The sequence below is a fragment of the Tenrec ecaudatus genome, chromosome 10, assembly GCF_050624435.1.
Source record: "Tenrec ecaudatus isolate mTenEca1 chromosome 10, mTenEca1.hap1, whole genome shotgun sequence".
Lineage (NCBI taxonomy): Eukaryota > Metazoa > Chordata > Mammalia > Afrosoricida > Tenrecidae > Tenrec > Tenrec ecaudatus.
Genome location: NC_134539.1, coordinates 33,894,332 through 33,917,771, shown reverse-complemented (window position 1 = coordinate 33,917,771; position 23,440 = coordinate 33,894,332). Strand labels below are relative to the sequence as shown.

The following is a 23,440-nucleotide window of genomic DNA, read 5'->3' as shown; positions in this document are numbered from 1 at the left end:
ACATGGAAGAAGCACATCAGCCTGTGTGATTACAGGGTGCCAAAGGGATCAGTTATCAGGCATCAAAGGACAAAAAAACATATTGTGTGCTCACCTCCCTGCTAAGATCGCTGAAGACAAATGAGTGCATAAGTAAACGTGGCGAAGAAAGTTGATGGTGCCTGGCTATCAAAAGATATAGTTTCACCCAATGCCCATCTGTAGACAGCTGGACATCCCTTGCAGAGGAGTAGTGGGGAGGAGATGAGTCACTCAGGGTTCAGTGTAGCAACAATGAAACTCAAAACCTTCCTCTAGTTCTTGAACGCTTCCTTCCCTCCCAATTATCATGACCCCAATTCTACCTTGCGGACCTGGTTAGACCAGAGGACGTATAGCGGTGCAGTAGGGATCTGGAAACACAGGGAATCTAGGACGGATGAACCCCTCAGGACCAGAGGTGGGAGTAGCGACACCGGGAGGGAAGGGGGTGTAGAAAGGGAGAACCAATCTTGGGGATCTATGTGTAACCTCCTCTCGGAGATGGGCAATGGGAAGGTGGGTGAGGGGAGACACCGGGCAGTGTAAGATAAGATAAAATAATTATTTATAAACTATTAAGGTTGCAGGGGGAAGGGGGAAGGGGGGAGCGGGGAGTGGGGAGGGAGGGGAAGGGAAAAAAGGAAACCGAGCTGATTCCAGGAACCCAAGTGGAAGGTGAATTTTGAGAATGACAAGGGCAACAAATGTATAAGGGTGCTTTACTCAATTGATGTCTGTATGGATTGTGGTAAGAGTTGTATGGGCCCCAATAAAAAGATTTAATAAAAAAATAATTTTAAAAAAAAGATACAGTGTCAGGGGTCTTAAAGGCTTGAAGGTAAACAAGTGGCCATCTAGCTCAGAAGCAACAAAGCCCACATGGAAGAAGCACACCAGCCTGTGAGATCACGAGGTATTGAAGGGATCAAGTATAAGGCATCATCAGAACAAAAAAATCTTATCATAGTGAATGGGGGGGGGGGAGTGCAGAGTGGAGACCCAAAGCCCATTTGTAGGCCACTGGACATCCCCTTACATAAGGGTCTCGGGGAAGAGATAAGCCAGTCAGAGTGAAATGTAGCAACGATGAAACATACAACTTTCCTCTAGTCCCTAAATGTTCCCCGACTCCCACCCCCACTATCATGATCCCATTTCTACCTTGCGAGTCTGGCTACACCAGAGGATGTACACTGGTACAGATGGGAATAGGAAACACAGGGAATCCAGGATGGATGATCCGTTTAGGACCAGTGGTGTGAGTGGCAATACTGGGAGAGTGAAGGGAGGGTGGGTTGGAAAGGGGGAATCGATTACAAGGATCTACATGGGAGCTCCTCCCTGGGGGATGAACAACAGAAAAGTGGGTGAAGGGAGACATCGGACAGGGCAAGATATGAGAAAATAATAATTTATAAATTATCAAGGGTTCATGAGGGACAGGGGAGGGGGGAGGGAGGGGAAAAACGAGAACCTGATGCCAGGGGCTTAAGTAGAGAGCAAATGTTTTGAGAATGATGAGGGCAACAAATGTATAAATGTGCTTAACATAATTGACGCATGCATGGATTAGGATAAGTTATATGAACCCCTAACGAAACGATTAAAAAAATAATAATAAAAGTTCCACATTAGATTTATAAATAAATAAATAAATGGGTTTAGAATGGCTATTGGCAAACTAATTCCAAGTATCAAAAATAAACCTCATCTTTGGAAATGCAAAAAACCAAAACAATAAAAAGACGGTGGTTTCCATCTGCAGGTGGCATTTCATTTTATGTTAAAACGATAGAGTGCAGCAAGTCTTTCCACAGTCAAGAATGATTCCTAGAGAGGTCCTTGCTCATGGGAAACACTGCATGCTCTAGGTCAGTCCCTGCAGTCGCATTGCTTTTAACGGCAAAAGACTGGAAGCAGCTCAGTGCGTGAACGATATAAATTATAGCACAGCTAGAAAGTGGAATACGATGCAGTCTTTAAAGCGGTAAGGGGTGCTCTTTACACATTTCCAGCATTAAGCAAAAATAAAGCAACATATAGAGTTTGCATATTGATACGGATGAACTACAAACGCATCATAACAGGTTCACAATAGAAAGTTTGGGTGGGGGGATTTTTTTTTAATTTAAAAAAAAAAAGGGTAGAGGGTAGAAAAGGCATTATGCCAGGCAACAGAGACTAGACACCAACAAGCAGCAACCAGATGCTCCGCTTTACAAATAACTCCAAACTCAGTGCCATCAAGTCGGTTGTGACCACAGCGACCCTGCAGACGGAGCAGAACAGTCCCTGTGGGTTTCCAAGACTGTTCACCTTTCTCCCTCGGAGCAACGGTGGTTTCAGCTGTTCAAACTGCCGACCTTGTGGGCAGCAGCCCAATGGGTAACCCACCACGCGACCCAACAAACAAACTCCCTGTCATCAAATCAATGCTCACTCCCAGCAGCCTGCTGGGGCAGGGTACACTTGCCCCTTTGAGTTTCTGAGACTGCAACAACAATTGATTGGGGTAGGAAGGCTCATCTTTCTCCCTCGGAGCACCTGGTAATTTTGAACTTCCAACCGTGCAGATCGCAGCCCAACACGTAACCACTACGTTGCCCGAGCTCCTACGATGCTACCAGAGCTCCTGATATCAAGCCCTAGAGCAGGTCAAACTCACCGAGGGGCACAGAAATCAGATCAGCGTTACTAGGAAGGGCAGTGAGTAGGTGAGGTTACAAACATTCTCTTCAAAGGGACGGGAGAAGACTTCCTGGCTGACAAAAAGTCCTAATGCCATCACTGGGGCGGGAGTACCTGGATGTAGACATTTGTCAAACTGTATTCCCAATGTGTGTGTTTTAATACGTGTAAAGTATCTCAATTGTCAATTTTTAAAATGTGATCCCATAGGATTCACATAAAGAAAACTGCCTGCTGTGCACTTTCAAATGAAAAAAAAAAAAAAAACACACAAAACCTATCTAAAATCTCCAGGGATGACATAGATGTCAGACAAGCCAAATTGTGAGGTTGGGGTCAGGGGCCGGCGGAACAGGTACAGAATAATATTAAGGTGTGTGACCCTGTGACAGGAATCAGCAAGACACACCCATGTATTTCTACTAACATGGGCTCTCTGTAGGAGAGACAAGTGGCAGCAATGACTGACTCAAGGGAAGGGAGCTAGGTGTCGCGGACACGGGGAGGGAAGAACTGCACTCTCTAACATCTACCCTATTGGACCTTTTCAATGTTGCCCTGGGTTTAGGATGATTTTTCTTTCCAGTTTTAAGCATTTAATATGGCGAGAGGGACCAGATAAAAATAAAAGGTTTTAACATTAGCGCATGAAGTATTCCATCGGTCTGCAGCATAAAGAGAAAACCACTGTAAATCTAAAACCTAAAACAGTGCCCATCTGTGAAAGTCATGGGCCATTACAAACCATTTGGTCGAGGCTAAGGAAAATGAAGTGAGGGACCGATTACAGGATTCTAAAGACAACCTTTCATGCCAGCAAGGGCCGGGGAACGCTCGCGAGCTTTTGCTTCACATGACGTGCACTGGGGGCTACCTTTAAAAAGGGGGAATGGATCCTTCCCCTACTAACAAATTCACTGAACTATCCCACCTTCCCCAGGGTGTAGTAGAAAGTGCACGCTTACAATGACTCTCTAACTTATTACCCTCAAGGGGACGTCAGAAAGTTCATGCAAAGATAGAATTAAAAGGTACTGGAATTTTTCAAAAAGCTTCTCGAAGCTGCCTCCAATGTCTACCTTGCTGGAAAGTGTTACACACAAAACTCAAGCAGGTAAACCACTCAAACACTTACTCCAATCTTGCAGGCAACATGCACTCTCCTCAAGCGACCAGATGCTTGCCGATCTCTGGAACAAACGACTTACCTCAAGAACCATGAATATTTTGTTGGCTGTCTCTAGCACGTGGTAAAGTTGGCATATGTGCTGATGTCTCAGGTTCTTCAAGGCATCGATCTCCGTTTTGACCCTGGGCAAGTCACTCTGTGACAAGACATTAGGCCAAGTGAGCACGCCACCGATTCAAGACGCATCCCAAGCATCAGCACCCTCTACTGTAATCACAGTATCAAAAAGCCACCACAAACCCCAAAACAAAATTGTTCAGCCATACAGAAGAATCTCCTAACAAGACTGGCACTACCTCCTGAAGAAATGTCTTGAGGTGCTAAAAATGAGAGGTTAGGTTCTACATGGATCAAAAGGAAAAGTCCAAAAAGTGAGAACACTCTCACGCCGCACTAGGTCATCCCCAAACCAGGAAAATACGGAGACATAGATTCTTCTCAGTACGCGGACCAGGCTCCCCTCTGAGCCCCAACAACGGCCTTTAACACGCACACTAAGCTTTGTGGGGCCCGGGCTGTAGAAATTCACGCTCGATAATGTTTTATGAGTTAAGAAAAGATTATTAAAGGTAATTTCTAATAGGTCCCCATGAAATTCTTTGGCATTTCATTTGGAAGAAATCCAAAAGATTGAGTGGAATTGCTACAGCCGAGCTCCTTACATCTCCTCTGATGTGTTTGCGTGTTTCTCAGCACTGAGAGGCGCTCTGCTAGCACTAAGGCTCGGTGCTCAGCGGTAACCACAAGGTCAGTGGTCAGCACCCGCCGGCTGCTCCCCAAGAGAAAGGCCTGATAATCTACAGAGAACCCGGGAAATTCTAGGGGGGATTCTGCTGTCACATGGGGTCCCTGTGACCAGTGTCAGCACTGACATCCAAAACAAGGACGACTCGATATCGAAACCTATCTCGTGCCAGAAACCCACACACGGGTCAAGATCATAAAAGGCCCAATGTAACTAACTTAAAACAGCATTTTCAATAAACTGGCTACTTTTCATGTTTTATACTTGCCGACATTTCCAAACTATTTCTGTTATTTCAATACATTGTATGTGTTTCATTCTTTAAGGCTAACTCAATCCTGAAGAAAAATAAGATGTTAACACAGTGATTTGGGGTCAGAAGAAATTTTTTTTTAATATTTCTGGAATTTATCTGGAGGAAAGGCACCTACCACCACTAACACCCACTAGTGAATTCTCCGCTAAAGGAGTAAGACAACGCCTGGAAACCAAAGTCGATGAGGGTCAGTAAAATCAAACAAAAGTCAACTCAAGGTGAGTTCAAACACTAGAAAGGCCCAAAAAGACTACTAAAGAATATTTTTTAAATGATTTTATTTTCATCATAGGCAAGACCATTGACAGCGAATGGGCGCCTTAGGAGGAAATGAACTGCTCAGACACGGACTCCTTCATGTAGAGAGGAGGCTCCGAGAATCGCTCACAAGAGATGCACAGAGCAGGAAGAGCATCAGAGGATTTCTACAAGCAGTTGTAATAAGAATCTAGGACATTAAATTATAGTATTTATCTATACTGTAAAACAGACCAGCAATTTGTAAAAATATCAGAAGATGATAAAGAAGGGCAAGACGAATACCCACCAACACCTAAAAAAAACTTCAGAAAAAAAAAAAAACAGACTCCTATAATGCCGTTGTCCTGCTTTTGGATTGGAGGGCTATAGGAACCCCTTGCCCTTAAAATAACTTTTTAAACTACAGGCTTCAGTGTGAGGTCACTGGGAGTGAGGAGCACAGAAGTAGTATTCTTGGAGCAGCCACGAGCACATTGGAGCACGTTTGGGGCTTTAAGTCACAAAATCAAGCCCAAAGCCGTCATGCCAGCTCTGACCCGCGGGCCCCCAGTTAAGAATGGAAGTGCACCCACACGGTTTTCAACAGCTGGGGTCGATCTCACAGCAGCAAGCCACCAGCGGCATCACTGGGTCGATTCTGTCCATTCGCATCACCCAGGGACCTTTCAACTCACAAAAGGGACCAGGAAATAGAATAGTTTGGCAAAAAGAAATCCAAACTTACCCCGAGCGCACGTTTATCCATGATTTTTACAGCTACCATTTCTCCAGTGAGGATGTGGCAGGCAAGTTTGACCTTCGCAAAGCCACCTGAGTACAGGGAAATGTATGGTGAAGAGACACAGACTAACAATGCCATCACCAGACCAATCTGAAGATGCAGGTGCAAATACATTTTAATACACATTTAGAAGGCTAACTGATCCACCATTTTCCTGGACTTTTGTGGTTCATGCTTCCTGTTACTTCCAAAACATTGGCTATGACCTTAACTTTTTCTAGTCAAACATCGATTCCAAGAGTTTTGGTTTGTTTAACCATGACAGTATATCTGATTTTGTAATACGGGGCTCACTCTTCAGAAATTTGCTTTAACAATTAACAATGCAAGTTTGCTTTATAATTAACACTGCTAGAACACACTGTAAAATGATTGAGACAGAAGACAAACAACAGAACACATTCCATCTTCATCCCGTGAAAATAAGCAATTAATGTTTCAAAATTATAACAACTAGATACATGTGTCCAGGCGGGTATCTAAAAGAAATTTCCAGTTTAAGACAACCCCAAAAAGAAGCTCCTGGCAGGACCTCCTCCCACGGCCCTCCCCTTCTCAGTAACAACAACTCCATTTTCCCAAAGGAATGAGTCAAAATTCCCAGAGCCAACCTTCGCCCTTCTACAGACACACTCTACATGCAAGCCACCAACACATCTGCTGGCCCTGGCTTCAAAGGACCAACCTTTAAGTGGAGGAGCATTTACGTACAGGCTGGTAAGGACCACAAGGGGGGCTTCTAGAAAGCTCTAGATCTGAATGGTCAGCATGCAAGCCTCCATCAAGATTAGTGCACATTTTGTATTTTACTGCATGTTATACTCAATAAGTAAAATTTTTAAAGTGGGGGAGGGGCGGGTCTAGAATTCCATTCCATTCACTACCTCCCAAGCTCTCCCCTATCCCCAGTTACCATCATTTCCAGATCCACTGACGCTTCCTCTCCTCACCCGTCTCTTCACAGCCATAAAACCAGAATGGTCTTGTGAAGCCAGATGGAATCACCCCTTGGCTCAAAACCCTCCAGAGACTTCCTACTTGACCTCGAGTGGGGCCAGAGTCCTTGAAGCGCCCCAACTTCTCCCACTATTCCTCTCACTGGCTCACTGTTTCTTACTGAAGTAGGTAAAAGAATTTTAAAACCACACAGGCTAGACAGTGAGGCTGGTGACTGTCCAGACAACTACCCCAGTAGTATACTCTCAAACGACTGCTCTTAACTTTGTCTAGTCAAACATCAATTCCAAGAGTTGTTTTGTTTTGTTTAACCAGGACAGTATATCTCTGATTTTGTTATACAGGGATCACCTCCAAAGGGAAAGAAAACATATTTTACCTGTCCCGATAGTTTCATATAATTCATAGTATTTGAGAAGTTCATCATAATCCTTCATAGTCCTCCTGGAAGTTTATTCAGAAGAAGAAGAAGAAAACCCTGTAAAACAGAAATATTACCTGATTAAACAAGAAAGTGTTGCTAGATTATCTCCTCCATTTTTATAACTGTGAATATCAATATAAATAAATCCTAGGCATGTAAATGATAACCAGAATAAATGATTAGCCATATTGGGGGTTGAAGGGGCGCTTATAGTCCCATGTCATACCATACATAAAAATCAATTCTAAAAAAAAAAAAATCAATTCTAGAGTTTCAATATGAGATCAAACTTTAAAACCTGTGTTATTGTTATATGAGCCCCTAATAAAATATTTTTTTTAAACCTGTGTTATCTTTCCTCTAGTTCTTAAATGCTTCCTCCTCCCTTCCCCCATCCCCGCCCCACTATCATGATCCCAATTCTACCTTACAAATCCAGCTACACCAGAACATGTACATTGGTAGATAGGAACTGAAAACACAGGGAATCCAGGGCAGATGATTCCTTCAGGGCCAGTGGTGAGAGTGACGATACCGAGAGGGTGGAGGGAAGGTGGGGTAGAGAGGGGTAACCAATTACAAGGATCTACATATAACCTCCTCCCTGGTGGACGGACAACAGAAAAGTGGGTGAAGGGAGATGTCGGACAGTGTAAGATATGACAAAATAATAATAATTTATAAATTATCAAGGGTTCATGAGGAAGTTGGTAGTGGGGAGGGAAAGGAAAAATGAGCAACTGATACCAAGGGCTCAAGTAGAAAGCAAATGTTTTGAGAATGATGAGGGCAACAAATGTACAAATGTGCTTGACACACAATGAATGTATGTATGGATTGTGGTAAGAGTTGTAAAATGATTTTTTTAAAGGAAGAATTAGAATATAGTTTCATGGAAGTCAAGAAGGTAGAAGCAACTACTACTAGTAAAAGACACTTTCAGGGAAGTCGATGTGTCAATAAAGAATCTTCTGAAAATGATCATGCGAGGGGGCTTCCAAAGTTCTTGGAAAATTGAATTAATAAAACACTGCCTGATCCTATACCAGCTACACAATTTTTCCTTTGTTTGAGGCCCTGGTTTGGGCCACTGTGTCATACATCTCGTTGCAGGGCGTCCTCCTTTTCACTGGGCCCCGACTTCTTCAAGCATCTTGTCCTGCTCAGGGACTACCCTAATGGCATGTCAGTCTCACCGTCCTCCCTTCTAACAGCCTGGTTGTACTTCTCCTGAGATACGTTTGCTCATTCTTCTGGAAGTTCATTATATGTTCAATATACTTCAATACCATCAAAGGCATCGATTGCGCCCAAAACATGCAGATATGGTGACTGGCAATACCATGGCTTGGGTCAGGGGCACCTTAGACCTCAAAGTGACCTCTTTGCTTTTTAACACCTTAAAGAGGTCTTTGGAAGCAGTTTGCCCAATACAACGCATCACTTAAATCTCTTGACTACTGTTTTCATGGGTGTTGAAAGTGGACCCAAGTAGAACTAAATCCTTGGAAGCTTCAATCTTTCCTCCAGTCGTTGTAATGTTGTCTAGGTGGTCCAGTTGTGAGGCTCTGTTCTCTTTATGTTGAGGTATAATCCATTTTAACAGCTAGTCTTTGATCTTTATCAGAAAGGGTTTCAAGATTGTGTTATCTGCAAATCAAAGGTTGTGAGCCTTCCTCCAACCCTGATGCCACATTCTTCTTCACAGACTAGCTTCTAGGGCAGCGGTTCTCAACCTGTGGGTCGCCACCCCTTGGGGGGGGGGGTCGAGCAACCCTTTCACAGGGGTCACCTGATTCATAACAATAGCAAAATTACAGTGAATAGTAACAAAAATAATTTTATGGTTGGTGGGTCACCACAACATGAGGAGCTGTATTAAAGGGTCACGGCCTTAGGAAGGTTGAGAACCACTGTTCCAGGGTCATATGCTCAGCATACAGACAAAAGGATGCAACCCTAACACACATTTTCCCTCCTTTAAGCCATGCAGTGTTTCTTAGTCTGTGCAGTGTTTCCCAATCGTGGCCAATACTGCCCCACGGGGGCAATGGAACTGCAAAAGGGAGACTGCAAAAGCAGATGCCTATACTTTAGCCAGGAGCCCTGGTGGTGTAGTGGTTACAAGTTGGGCTGCAAACTACAAGGCTGATAGTTCAAAACCACCAGCCAGCTGTTCTGAGGGAGAAAGATGGGGGTTTTTTTTAGCCCCATAAAGAGTTATAGTCTCAGAAACTCACAGGGGCAATTCTACCCTGTCCTATAGGATCGCAATGAGTTGGCATCGACTCAATTGAAGATTGAATATATACTCTATCCTGGATTACGGGCTATAGTACAAACATTTTTTAATTGCCAGAGCTGAGTAATTCTTTTCCCGAAAAGGGAGCAGTGGGCCCAGTAAGTTCAGAGACCTATGGCGCACAGGTTCTGCTTTGAGCACAATTAAGGGTCCTTGAATTGCCATTCTTGGCAATAGTACCCACATTGTTAGAGTCCATGGTCATACACTTCCGCAGCCAATAAAAGCATCTTTTGGGATTCTCTGCTTTCTGCCAAGATCTGCTGACGTCGGCAATAAAATCCCTCATTCCACATCCTCTTCTGACCCTGGCTTGAATTTCTGGCAGTTCTGTCAAGGTTCACTGCAACAGTTTTTAGATTATCTTCAACTAAATTCTACTTGCATGTGCTATTAATGACAAGATTCAATACTGTCCGCTTCCTGTGGAATGGGCACTTATCCTTGGAGTGGGCACAAATATGGATCTCTTCCAGTCAGTTAACCAGTCCGTCCAAATGTCTTGGCACGAACACTGAACTCTGCACTGCTTGTTCAAACATCTCGACTGATGCCCGTGTACCTGGTTTTATGGTGCTTGGCGAGTGTCGTGTATTTACAAACGGAAGGTTTGTAAAAGCCCCATAAGCAACAAGTCGATTGGCATCATGTTTCCCATGGCCTGTGCTCACTGGGTGTTTTTACATCTTGGTAAAATTGCCGCAACCTCTCAAACCCTTTCATAATGCTTTGACGCAATGCAGTTCAACGTAACGTCAACACAGCTCCGGAACACGAGTATGTATGGGAAAACAAAAGCCAGTCAGGAGGAGGGAGGGGGAAATGAGGAGCCGATACCAAGGGCTCAGGTGGAAAGAAAATGTTTTGGAAAGGTTGATGGCAACAGATGTACAAGTGTGCTTAATACAACTGAATGATGGATGGTTATAAGATGTGTAAGGAACCCCCAATAAGATGATGACTTTAAAAAGAAAGGAAAGGATAGCTAAAACAAGTCCTGTGACTCAGCTGTGGTGACATTCTGACTGTGGTGATCTGGAGCCGAGCTCCCAAGGTCTCCTAGGTGCGCCTGGACTGTTCCTGGAGCATTGCTTTCTGCCAGTGCCGTCAGTGCAGCTTGGCCTGGTACCTGCAATACCACAAGTTCCTGACCATCCGCTCCCTCCTGAGACCGATGAACATCAACAAAGTCTTTGTGATACACCGCCTCTGCGGCTCCCTTCCATCCTCTTTTCATGCTTCCTGTATCACTCGATATGTGACCCACAGAATCCTTTGATCCTGCAACTCCAGGCTTAATTTTCTTCTTCCAGTCTTAGCTTCAAACCGTTTCTTATGCTATTACACAGAAAAGTAAAATGTAATGTGAACATAGCTTACACATTACACTACATTCCAGTACATAGCTTATGTACTGGCAAACAAAACAAGTCATGTGACCCGGCTGGTGTTGACGTTCCCTTGATGGTGGGGGCTTGGGACCAAACCTGCACGATCTCTGAAGAATGCGGAGCGTGTTCTTCCCTTCCACTTGCTGGTCCACGAATAATTTCACTTGGAGACACAAGGTAAATTCTTATCAGCAAGTTAAAAAGCCTTAAACCCTGGGCTGGCGAAAAATAAGTTTGGGGCAGAAGTTTTAGGAGGAATATCTCAAAAATGAAGGAGGGAAAAATTAGAACCTGTTAAGAAGAGAAACAAAGTTTTTGTCTCAAAGTCAAAGGCGCACTAGCAGGAAAGATAAGGATAACGTGTGAAAGACATGCTGGTCCAGGCGACAGTATGAGTCCTTTCCAAGGAGAAAATGGGCAACTCAAGAAGCAAACGGAATGTTTAATCTAGCGGAACAGGCCGGAACCGGGTGGGAGGAGCGGCAGCAAGCGCTGGAAGCAGTACCTAGGTGCCAGTGCTGAGGACAAACGGGGAGTCCGCGAAACATTTCTGCTTCCACGCAAGTGGCAGAGGTTACTTAAGCCTTATTTATAAGGGGACTTCCCAAAGTTCATGGAAGATGGAATGAAAAGACATGGAACTTTTCTCCAGGGGTAAAGACCTCTCCATACAATCTTACCTCTCCTTCATCCCAGGAGAAGAGGAAACACAGGAACATCTGGTGCTGAGCCAGCCCCGATTCCTACTTCAGGGACCTGAAATGCTCAGGATGCTATTAAAGCACCCGAGTCTTTAGTCCTGCCTCAACAGGAGTTTTGTGTGTTGGCTGTGCCCCTGTCCTACTGTCCTCTGTCAGGGGGAGAGCCGAGGCTGAGGGATAGCTGTTTCCGCAGGGCCTCAGGTAGAAGCGGCACTGCAAGCACCCTGAATGAAGATGAGGGGGAGCCTTCTCTATACACACCTGGGAGTACCCCAAGAAAACAGGCTGGAGAATGTCGAAGCCCTCACACAGTCTCACTGGGCACCTGAAGGCAAAAGGTGGAAAATGCCTTAACAACAAGCTTTTAAGGGCATGTGTCGGGCGGGTGGTGGGGTTGTATAAACATAAAATAGCACCTCACTTCCAAAAGAAAGACAGGAATCACAGGCTCAAGAATTTTTCAAAACAGGCAGTTCCCGCAGAAAAAAAATGGCACGAGGCTAAGAAATCTTCGGGATCCTGATGAGGAAGAAGGAAAGGAAAGAGCCTGAGACTGGAGCTGGGGGAGTGAAGGGTTATGGAGCTGCTTGAAAGGCCACTGCCATCAAAGCAAGTTAGCAGGCCCCTTGGAAAGAACAGCCCACAAGGGCGGCAGCACCATGACTAAAAGTAACACAATGAGCTTTCAAAGTTTAAAAAACAGGAGACGGGCAAAGGAAAAAAAGCAAGTGCCACAAAGGACGGGACTATATCACATCCTGCCCTCAGAAAAAGGAGGTAGCTTCGTGTTAGACCTCACTTCCCTAAATGAGGGATACAAACTGAAAAGAACTCACTGTCATCAAGTTGGTGCTGACTCACAGGCCAGGGTAGAACTGCCCCTGTGGGTTTCCGAGACTGTAACTCTTCATGGGAGTAGAAAGCCCGTGTCTCTCCCTTGGAGCAGCCGATGGTTTTGAACTGCTGCCCTTGCAGTTAGCAGCCCAATACGGCACCAAGGCTCCTTAAATACGGGTCTAGAATGTCATAATCAACCTGGGGATCGCTGTCTCCCAAATCAGCTCTGAACTTCCAGTGCTGGCCCCTGGTGAACTAGCAGAGATTGACTTGTGCCAAGGGAAGATTGCCAACAGCACCGTCTCATTCTTTCTTCTCTTTTCTCCATCTACCCTTTCTTCAAATACACCGTGTCTTTGGGGAAGCACACCACTATGTACTGACAAGACAGCTACTGAATCCAAAGGACATTGTTTTTGCTACAATAGAAGAAAACAAATGCTCAAGTTATAAACTAATATACTGGTACCAGATGTTACTTGGTTTTTCAATTCTGTGGATATAAAGCTGGTCCTTACTAGTCTGTTTATTCACGCAAATCTCATGGCCATTGAACCAATGCCAACTCATTGCTACCCTATAGGACAGGGTAGAACTGCCCCCGTGAGTTTCTGAGACTATAACGTCATGGGAGTAGAAAGCCCCATCTTTCTCCTTTGGGGTGACTGGTGGTTTTGAACTTCAGGACTTGCAGTTAGCAGCCCAAAGCGCAACCACTACACACCAAGGCTCCCCTGTTTATCCACCAGAGTTTAAAAATACAGACCAGAGGGAAGCTGTGACTGGAGCAACCTAATTTTGTAGCTGCTAAAGTATTGGATCAGTCAGTGTTTAAGGCAGTTTCTGAACTAGGAATAATGAATTAATAAATTGGGAAAATATAACCCAATCAGACAACTAAGTGAGGCCCTTCTGGCTGTGAACACATCACAGAATAACCGGGGACATAGATAAAATGGGGTCTTGAGCTGCTTTGAGGATGTTGGAAGGAGGTTATGGTTCAATATTATAAGGTAGTAATAGACTGGGAGCATTATGTTCCTAACAATAGGAGTGTCAGGGTATGCTTTACGTCGTCTTTTTTTTTTTTTTTTTTTTTGCTTTACCTCATTTTGCTTGGTGAGCAGCTTCATAAGACATTGATGCTGGGGGTAAATTCAAATAAGAATCCAAATATATAAAGGCTTATCATGTGGCTTTGGTAATGTAATTAACAGCCTGTCCCGTTGTGCCACAGAAACACCCTAACAGCATTAAGAGACTGGCTGTCTAGCTACTGCGGTGCTTGATCCAGTTAGATGCCCAGAAAGTACAGATCTACTGACCAAGCAGGGCCCTAACCGTGCATTTCAAGGCTTTTCTGATTTCTCCCACTCTCCTTGGAAAACCACCACCAAAAATATGATCAAAAACCTAGAACACTGGCTTATAAGCAAAACAGAGTACCTCTCATGCCCTCAGAAATCAAAACAGTAAAAAATCCAGACAGTAACTGGATAATGAATCCTTGGAGGTATAGCAAGGGGGCTGAGGGGAAATGGGGAGCTCATAACGAGGAGGACCAGAGAAGATGCCATAAATTTGATGATGGTGATAACTGTAAAACTCTCCTTAATATGTCTGAACTACTGAATTATATAGTTTGTGAAGTATATGCCAATAAAACTGTTTTAAAGCACCAAACCAAGGCCTCGCCCCCACCCAGAAAAGTGAACCCATTGCCCTAATCCCACCTGAGTCACCCCACAGGACAGTGTAAGGAACCCTCTTGGCCGAGTGACGTGTTGAGCTGCTGACCACAATCAGCAGTCTGAATCCAACACTCACTCTGTACAGAGGATGAGGCTTTCTGCTCTCATAAAGATTTACAGCCTCAGAAAGCCAACTCTGTCCTAGAGGCTCATTATGAGTCAGAATCCAGTCAGTGGCAGCGAGTCTTTTTGTTTGGTTGGTTTATAGGACAGTGTAAAACGACTCCCCAGAATGCCACATCCTTACCTATTAGAACCAGTGACCTCCAGCACTTGACCACTGTGCCACCCCACCCCCACCTTCTCCTTCTCCCAGTACCAGTGAGAAACGCCCCAGATGAAGCTCCAGAACACTGACTGACCTGAGGTACTCAGGACCAGATTGCGCCCTCCATTGAAAATCTCCCTTTTTCCACCAGGTTCCTTTTACTGCTCTGTCGGGGAGCCCTGGTGGCGCTAGAGTAAGCAGTGGATCGATTGCTAGCCCCAGGTCGGTGGTTCAAAGCCACCACAGACCATCTGCTACCTTAAAGACTTTACAGCCTCAAAAACCCTATATAAGGTTCCTATGAGTAGGAATCAACTCGATGGCAGTGAGTGTGGTTTTGGGGTGGCTTGGTCGTTTATACATTTAGCTGCTAGGTGGTCAGCGGTTGGAGCTCATCAGCCCCTCCAAGGGAGCAGAATGAGGCTGCCTGCTTCTGCAAAGATTTAAGTCTCAGAGGGTGGCTAAGAGTCAGAACCGACTTGATGGGAGTGGGTGTGGAAGTAGGGGGCAACATCAAGCTCTGTACAGAAGGGGACCCGACGGTCGGAGAGGGGCTCAACCTGGCAGCAGGGCTGGTAAGGCGGGGGCGGGGCTGGTGAAACTCGCTGGCATGGGGAGCCGGGAGCTGACTGCTTCCCCACGCCGGCAGAGGCTGGCAGCGGGCGGAAGACACTGACCTGAGGAGCCGCGGGCGGGTGGGACGGGACCAGCCGACGGATGAAGGTGACCGCCTGCCGTGCGCAGCGAATCCAAGGCTGCCAAGAGCTCCCGGGACCTTTCCTGTTCGGTCAGTTCTGGCCGCTTCCGCCCGCCAAGGGACTCAAACCTCCCGGGCCGGAAGGGGCGGGCCGGAGCGGGGGCGGGGCCGGGCGCGCTGAGGCGGGGGCGGGGCGGGGCGTGCAGAGGGCGGGGCCGAGACGCGCGGCGGTGGGAGGGGCGTGGGCGGGGCGGGGCATGCAGGGGGCGGGGCCGGGCGCGCGCGTAGGAAAGGACTGGCTGGGCGCTCGGTGGTCCCCGCAGACCGGGGTCGTCCAGCTGGAGTACAGGCGCTGAGACGGACGTGGAGCTTTTCCTCCTGACCGAGAGGACTTCTCGCCTCCTGGACTGTATGACATTAACTTTCCAAAAATTAGGAGAAAGACAGGGCCTTGGACTCCGGTAAAGAGTGAGTCTCGGAGGGTGAAAAATGAGGAGCTGATATCAAGGGCTCAAGCAGAAAGCAAATGTTTTGAGAATGATGATGGCAACAAATGTACAAATGTGCTTGACACAATGGATGGATAGATGGATTGTGAAAAGAGTTGTATGAGCCCCCAGTAAAATGATTTTTTTTTTTTAAAGGAGTCTTGGAAACCACAGAGGCAGTTCTGTCCTGCCTTGTAGGGTGGTGATGAGTCGGAATCCGCTCGATGGCAGTGAGTTTTTGAGTTTTCTAAAACTGATCTGTCAGAGAAACCCAAACTCCTTGCCATCCGTCAGTTCCGGCCCACAGTGACCCTGTAACCCACTGCTGTAGAGTAGATGCTGACTCGTAAGTGACCCTTTGAGGACAGGGTAGCACTACTCCTGCGAGTTTCCACAGACAGTCGTGTTTGGGGGAGCCCTGGCGGTGTAGTGGTTATGTGTTGCCTGCTACCTGCACGTCTGCGGTTCAAAGCAACCGTCAGCAAACCCAGAACCGGCTGCTATGTATGATTCAGCACGGATTCAATGACTGTGAGCTTGGTTTGGGGGTTTTATAGTTGCTTCTGGGAATACAAAGTCCCATTTTTCTCCCACAGAGCAGCTAGTTGTTTCGAACTTCTGACCTTGAGGCTCTCAGCCCAATGCTATGTCTCCAGGACACATTGGTTACCCATAGGTAGGGTTGCGTAGAACTGCTCCTGGGGGACAGACAGCCTCATTCTGGTCTCTGAGAGTTTAAACTCTGAGCGCTGGCTTTTCAGAAGTCTGGTTCAGAGTGAGTCCCCTAAGTCCATGTCTGAGTCTCAGCATGATTTTCTCTGACTGTGAATGGGCCTGTGAGAAGCTTTGCCCCTAAGGCAGAGTGTTTGAAAGTGATTGCCTTGAGGGCACCCACTCACTGGCCTGAAGAGACTTGCCTCAGTGTGCCTTTGATGGAATGTGGGTGGGGTACTAAGCTACAGGAGGTTGTGAGTCATATCTCTGACTGCCTTTGTCAAATGGCCCTGAACCAATTTTGAAAGCTTTTCTATCTGCGTAGATGTCCGTTCTTTCACAACTGTGATGAGGGGATCTGCTGTCCATCATGATTCTGTAATGTTTTCCTTTGTTCTCCATATGCTATTTAGGTGACGGAATTTCTATGACTCCTCAACACCGTTATGACCTCATGCTGATGGTCTCCCCCTCTGGATGACTTGTCTTTGTCCTGTTTAGGAAGCAATTGATGTGTCGCTCTCTATATTTGAATTTGTGTTCACTTTTCTCACCTAAAACACTGGTTGGTTTAAACTGCCGACCTTGGGGTTAACGGCCCAAAGTGTAAGTCCACCACCAGGGTTTCTAGATCTACCGAAGAAATCGCTCGTAATCATGGACTTTTTTTTTTTTCATTTTATTTTGTTTCCAAAAAGGAACCCTGGTGGGGTTTTGAGGTAATTGTCGGACTATAACCACAAGGTCCGAGGTTCAAATCCATCACCATTCAGTGGAAGGAAGATGAGACTGTCTGTTCCCATACAGATTTACAGCCTCAGAAACTCTATACAGGGTTGCTGAGTTAGAATCGACCAATGCCCTTGACCAATGGCCCTTCTCCCACCTCACAAAAATTAAGATTCCTCTTCGGAATCTTACTGAGGTTCATTGCCACAAATAAAAGTCTCCAAGAAGCCAAACTAATTGTACATCAGATAACTCCAGGCATCGGAAACACCAACTCACCATCAAGCTTGAAGTCTTTCTAAAGCCTATTCTTGCTTGATCATGATTTATATCATCCTGATTAACTATGAAGTATAAGAAGTCTTTGTGTTACAGTGCTTAAGTGCTGGACTCCTGACAAAATGGTCAGTGGTTGAAACAAAGAAATAACATCAACTTGTAATGTATGTATGTATTTTTAATGACAATCAAGTGTGCTCTTGGTTGTCATCTAGTGAATTCCATGAAATATGAGAGGATGCTGGATAAAAGATTTTCAAGCATAAAAAATACATCCCATGAAAATGTTATATAAAAGGTAAATGTGACTCAGAGAGGAAAAAGAGGGATGGGAAATGAGCAACTCCTGAAGAACAGCTTGCTCTTGTCATTTTAAAATGCGCGTTGTGGTGAGGTGCCTTGGAGCCCGTTCTGATGCATAGCAACCCTGTGGGCAACACCACAGAATACTGCCCAATCCTGTGCCACCTCACAGTGGCTGTAACGCTTGGTGCTATTCTCACAATCATTGCAACCTGGAGCCCATGACGCAGCCACTGCGTCAACCTGTCTCACGGAGGGGCTTCCTTTTTTTTCACATGTCTTCTCGAGAGAAAATGTCCAAAGTACGTGGGACATATGTATCCATCCAGCTTCTAAGGAACATTCTGATTGCACTGTGTCAATCAAAGCAGGTATGTCCTTCCGCAATCCGTCTTCTTCAAATGACTTCTTGTGTTGGGCCAATGTGCTGCAAAAGACGTGTGTGTGTGTGTGTGTGTGTGTGTGTGTGAATGAAGATGTTACTTTGAGGAATACCAAGGTGCATGTGAGCGAGGCTGTGATCTTTTCAATCACGTCAAATACTCATCCATGCCAAAGCTGGACAATGAATAAGGAAGGCCAAAGAGAAGTGATGCATTTGAATTATGGTGTTGGCAAAGAATATTGAATAAGTGAGTGATGGTGGGTCTCAAATCACGCAGGTATTTCCCGTCCATTAGATGCATTGCACCCAAATGAGTGATGTCACAGCCTTAGTTAAAATACTTTGAATAACACAGTTTATTTTTAAATATTTACAGTCATCCAGAAATCACACCCTTTGCAACAATCTAAAACCATGGTAAAAGATTTAGATGTTCATTGAAAATCTTTCCCACCAGTCCACAGAGAGAACAACATGGCTGGCCCTACTATGAGACATGATGCCCCTCAGTGACTAAGGGCGATACAGGGGACAGCACCGGAGACACAGTGTGGGAATTGCACCTGACCTGATCCCACCACACCGAGGCAAAGCACTGGGGGAGTGCAGCAGAACAGCAAGGGAATGGAGTGGCAAGGTCCCCAGGGAATGCTGAAAGTGGACTTTGGGGCCAGGGCGTGGTGCCCCAACAGACTGGACTGGAAAACGCTCCTAAGGGCCAGCAAACAATCCCTGAACTAACTACAAGCTTTTCTCTTGTGAACTGTTTTGTTCTGTTCTTTGTCAGTGGTTTGTTTTTGTTGTTTTGTTGTCTGGTTGTATACTGTTGCTTTGTTTTCCTCTGTCTAGTTTTCGTGCATGTTAGTGACTCCACAGGTCTGTCTGAATAGGACAGGCTGGATGAACTATCTGGAGGAAAAACAACGGGACCGACAGTTCCGGGGGGACTTGGGGTGGGGGGGTAGGGGGGTAAGGAAGTGGTGTTAACAAACCCAGGGACAAGGGAAAAACATGGGACCCCAAATGGTAGAGAAGGGGGAGTGGCAGGCCTGGTGGGAAATGATCAAGGGTAAGGTTGCTTAGAGAAGAGGTATACTCTAGCCCAGGTGGCGATGAAGCATGGTAGTAGGGCAGGAGGAAAGTCAAGGGAGATGGAGGAAAGAGCTAGGGGTCAAAGGGCATTCATGGAGGTCTAGACAAAGACATGTACATGCAAATATATATAGGAGGATGGGGAAATAGATCTATGTGTCTATATTTATAGGTCAAGTATTAAGGTGGCGGAAGGACCTTGGGCCTCTACTCAAACACTCCCTCAATGCATGAATACCTTCTTTTATTAAATTGGAACTCTATGATGCTCACTCTCCCGACACAACGGCTGGAGCCAAAGTGTGTGAACAAGTAAATGTGGTGAAGAAAGCTGATGGTGCCCGGCTATCAAAAGAGATAGTGACTGGGGTCTTAAAGGCTTGAAGATAAACAAGCGGCCATCTAGCTCAGAAGCAACAAAGTCCACATGGAAGAACACACCAGCCTGTGTGATCGAGTGGTCCCAAAGGGATCAGTTACCAGGCATCAAAGAACAAAAAATCATATCATTGACTGCACACCTCCATGATAGGATCGCTGAAGACAAATGGGTGCATAAGCAAATGAGGTGAAGAAAGCTGATGGTGCCCGGCTATCAAAAGAGATAGTGTCTGGGGTCTTAAAGGCTTGAAGGTGAACAAGCGGCCATCTAGCTCAGAAGCAAATAAGCCCACATGGAAGAAGCACACCGGCCAGTGCGATCACGAGGTGCCCAAGGGATCAGGTATAAGGCATCATGCAAAAAAAAAAAAAGATATAAGTGTGTGTATGTATGTGTATATGTATGTATATATATATATATATTAAATGAAGGGGGAAGTGCAGAGTGGAGACCCAAGGCCCAAGTGTCGGCCAATGGAGATCCCCTCATAGAGGGGTTTAGGAGAGGAGATGGGTTAATTAGGGTGTAAGGTAGTATCGATGAAGAACACAGCTTTACCCCAGATCCTGGATGCTTCCTCCCCCCAACTACCATGATCCAAATTCTACCTTGCAGGGCTGGATAGGACAGAGGCTGTACACTGGTACATATGAGGGTTGGAGGTACAGGGAATCCAGGATGGATGATACCTTCAGGGCCAAGGGTGTGAGGGACGATGCTGGGAGAGTGGAGGGTGAGTGGGTTGGAAAGGGGGAACTGATTACAAGGATCCACATGTGACCTCTTCCCTGGGAGAGGGACAGCAGAGAAGGGGGGAAGGGAGACTCCGGATAGGGCAAGATATGACAAAATAACGATGTATAAATTACCAAGGGAATATGAGGGAGGGGGGAATGGGGAGGGAGGGGGAAAAAAAAAAGAGGACCTGATGCAAGGGGCTTAAGTGGAGAGCAAATGCCTTGAGAATGATTGGGGCAGGGAATGTATGGATGTGCTTTATACAATTGATGTATGTATATGTATGGATTGTGGTAAGAGTTGTATGAGTCCCTAATAAAATGTAAAAGAAGAAAAGAGAAAAAAATGATTAGGGCAAAGACTGTACAGATGTGCTTTATACAATTGATGTATGTATATGTATGAACTGTGAAAAGAATTGTATCAGCCCCAATAAATTGTTAAAATAAAAAAAAAAAGGAGAAAAAAAAGAAAATCTTTCCCAAAGTTTTTTTGAGACAAAAAGCCACTCACAATTGAGTGACTGTGTGCTGCCCTTATACTAGAGTCCACATTCCTGAGAGTACTCTGCCATGTGGCATGCTGTGTGGACCTTACAGAATTGCCTCCAGCTCACCTCCAAAAGAACGATAAAATGAGGGGTAGGTATGGATTGTGACAAGAGTTGTATGAGCTCCTAATAAAATCTAAAAAAAAAATAAGTTTTTTTGAGTGCATATCTTCAAAGAAGTTTGAATATCCCTAAATTGAAGAGAATAATTACCGTATATACTTGAATATAAGCCAACCCGAGTATAAGGCGAGGTACCTAATTATTACCTGGGAAACCAGAAAAACTGATTGACTCGAGTATAAGCCTAGGGTGGGAAATGCAGAATGTGAATTAACACAGAGACCAGAGGGGAGAGACTGAGCGCAGCCACAGACACATCCTTACCAGTTCAGTTGCCTGCGTAAGTGAATCACTACAGGTGCTTCTGTGAATTGGAGCCGTCCATGTCATAGGACGGCTCTGATTGGTTAGATGTGAGTAAACAAACATTCAACACCCTGCAGTGTCAGCGGGGCTTTGAATGAACAGCGGATGAACGGCGATCACCCTCCAGATGTTGCACCTCCCTGGGGTACCACTGACCCATGTATAAGCCAAACCCCAGTTTTTCAGCACACCTTTTGTATACCATATATACACGAGTATATCCAAAAACAAAAACCCAGCTCTCTCAGAGTCTCACTTCCAAGAGGACACAGGAGAAACAAGGATCTTGCAGGGAAAGGGCTTGGCCGTGAGCAGCCTATTTGCGGCACTCGCAGAGACAGGGCCATTAGGAAGTTTGTCTTTGAAACACTGTAGAGGCTGCGGCCATCAGGGACACTTCCGAAGCCAGAGTCTCTGGTGCATGTGTGCTTCCCGGGCTGCATGTGAAACTACATGTGCTTCCCAGGCTGCATGTGTGAGTTGTGTCACTCACAGCAAGGTGATCAGGAACTGGTGGCTTGAAGCCAGGAAGGACTGACCCTCCTACAAAGCTAATGTAAAGATGTGAGGTCGAAGAAAAACCTACCGGAAAGAAAGTAAAATGGAAATTATACTTTACAAAAGGGGGAGGGGGCAAGAAAACAGATCAGAGCAAGGAGAGAGGGGCTCTGAGCTGAGGAGCCTGAAGAGCCAGCCCCTGGCCCTCTGTGGGTATGTTACACTAGACATGTCTTAGGTTGGACAGCTTGGCAAAATCCCTGGGCGCCACCTGAGGGGGGCACCAGTGAGCAGTTTCTGTGCATCATCAGTTTCCCTTGCCATCTGTGAGAGACCATTCAGCGAGTTCAAATTAATTGCCTTGGAGAGCAAGTGTTTTGAGAATGATGAGGGCAACGAATGGACAGATGTGCTTTACACAATTGACATATGTATGGATTGTGATAAGAGTTGTATGAGCCCCTAATCAAATGATTTAAAAATAAATAATAAAACTAATGGCCACTGGTGTTGTTTTCCATCGGAGGGTGGGTTGTGAGTCTGTTGCTTCCTGTTTCATGAAGTAGGTGGATCGAGCCATTTTGGAAAGTAACATCTCTACCAATAATCACGGAGTGGGTAATGACCCCATGACAGCTTCTTGAGCCCTTTATGGGCATGCACTTGCACTGCATGTGTAGCCAGACGCCTGTCATTCTCACTTAGGATAAGCTGGTGCCTGTGCGGGGCAATGCCAGAGAAGGGAGGAGAGGAGACAGGGCTCCTGCCCCCGTGACCCCCCGCAGCCACACCTGCAGACGAGCCGCTCTAAGAAAGGACCAGGCAAAAGTCCCAGAGGGAGCAGTTCGTTCTAACCAGAGGACTGAGGTACTACGCACTGGAACTAGACCTTCAATAGAAACAGAAAATTCTGACGATGGCAAGAAGAGGAGCCACAAGCAAGGGAAATCATGTGTACAGATGCACCACACACACGCACGCGTACACACACACACACACACACATTCATTGCAATCAAGTCGATTCCAGCTCATGGTGACCTTGGAGGACAGGGTAGACTAGAACTGCCCCTAGGGGGTTCCCCGACAGTGAAACTCTTTACAGGAATAGAAAGCCTCTTCTTTCTCCCGAGAAGCAACTGATAGGTTCCAACTGCTGATCTTGAGGATAACAGCCCAACACGTAACCACGATGCTCTTATTGTAGATGCACAGAGGCAAGAAAGCAATAGTCGCTGGGGTGTGGTGGTGTGGGCAGGACACAGGACGCAGGAGGTGTGGCAAGAAAGGAGGCCTGAGTAGGCCTTCTTCACCTTCCTAGAGTCTGGTGTACGTGGTTAGAGTTGGGAAAGTTATTGAACAAGAAAGGGAATTTAGCCGATTTGCATCTCAGAGAAAGTGGTGCTCAGGCCCCACTGGCCAGCTTTGGAGAGTCGGTCTGGCAGGCTTCGCGAGAGGTGCTTCTGTGGTACAGAAGGAAAGCTGTGGCTGTCAGGCTCACAGGTAGCAGAGTCATCCGTGGGAA

At 45.9% G+C, this 23,440-nt stretch overlaps 1 protein-coding gene across 2 annotated transcripts in view; it reads right to left on the bottom strand.

Moving 5' to 3' along the window:
* The window catches only part of MELK (maternal embryonic leucine zipper kinase), an 88,549-nt gene extending 73,096 nt beyond the window's left edge, over positions 1-15,453 (bottom strand). For both annotated transcript variants that reach the window (XM_075560155.1, XM_075560156.1), the window contains exons 1-4: positions 15,310-15,453; positions 7,338-7,436; positions 5,945-6,030; positions 3,918-4,034 (exon numbers count right to left, since the gene is read on the bottom strand). In XM_075560155.1, the coding sequence (XP_075416270.1) occupies positions 3,918-4,034; positions 5,945-6,030; positions 7,338-7,395 (261 nt within the window). In that variant the 5' untranslated portion in view covers positions 7,396-7,436; positions 15,310-15,453. The remainder of the gene's footprint in view (positions 1-3,917; positions 4,035-5,944; positions 6,031-7,337; positions 7,437-15,309) is intronic.
* Between the last annotated feature and the right edge of the window lie 7,987 nt (positions 15,454-23,440).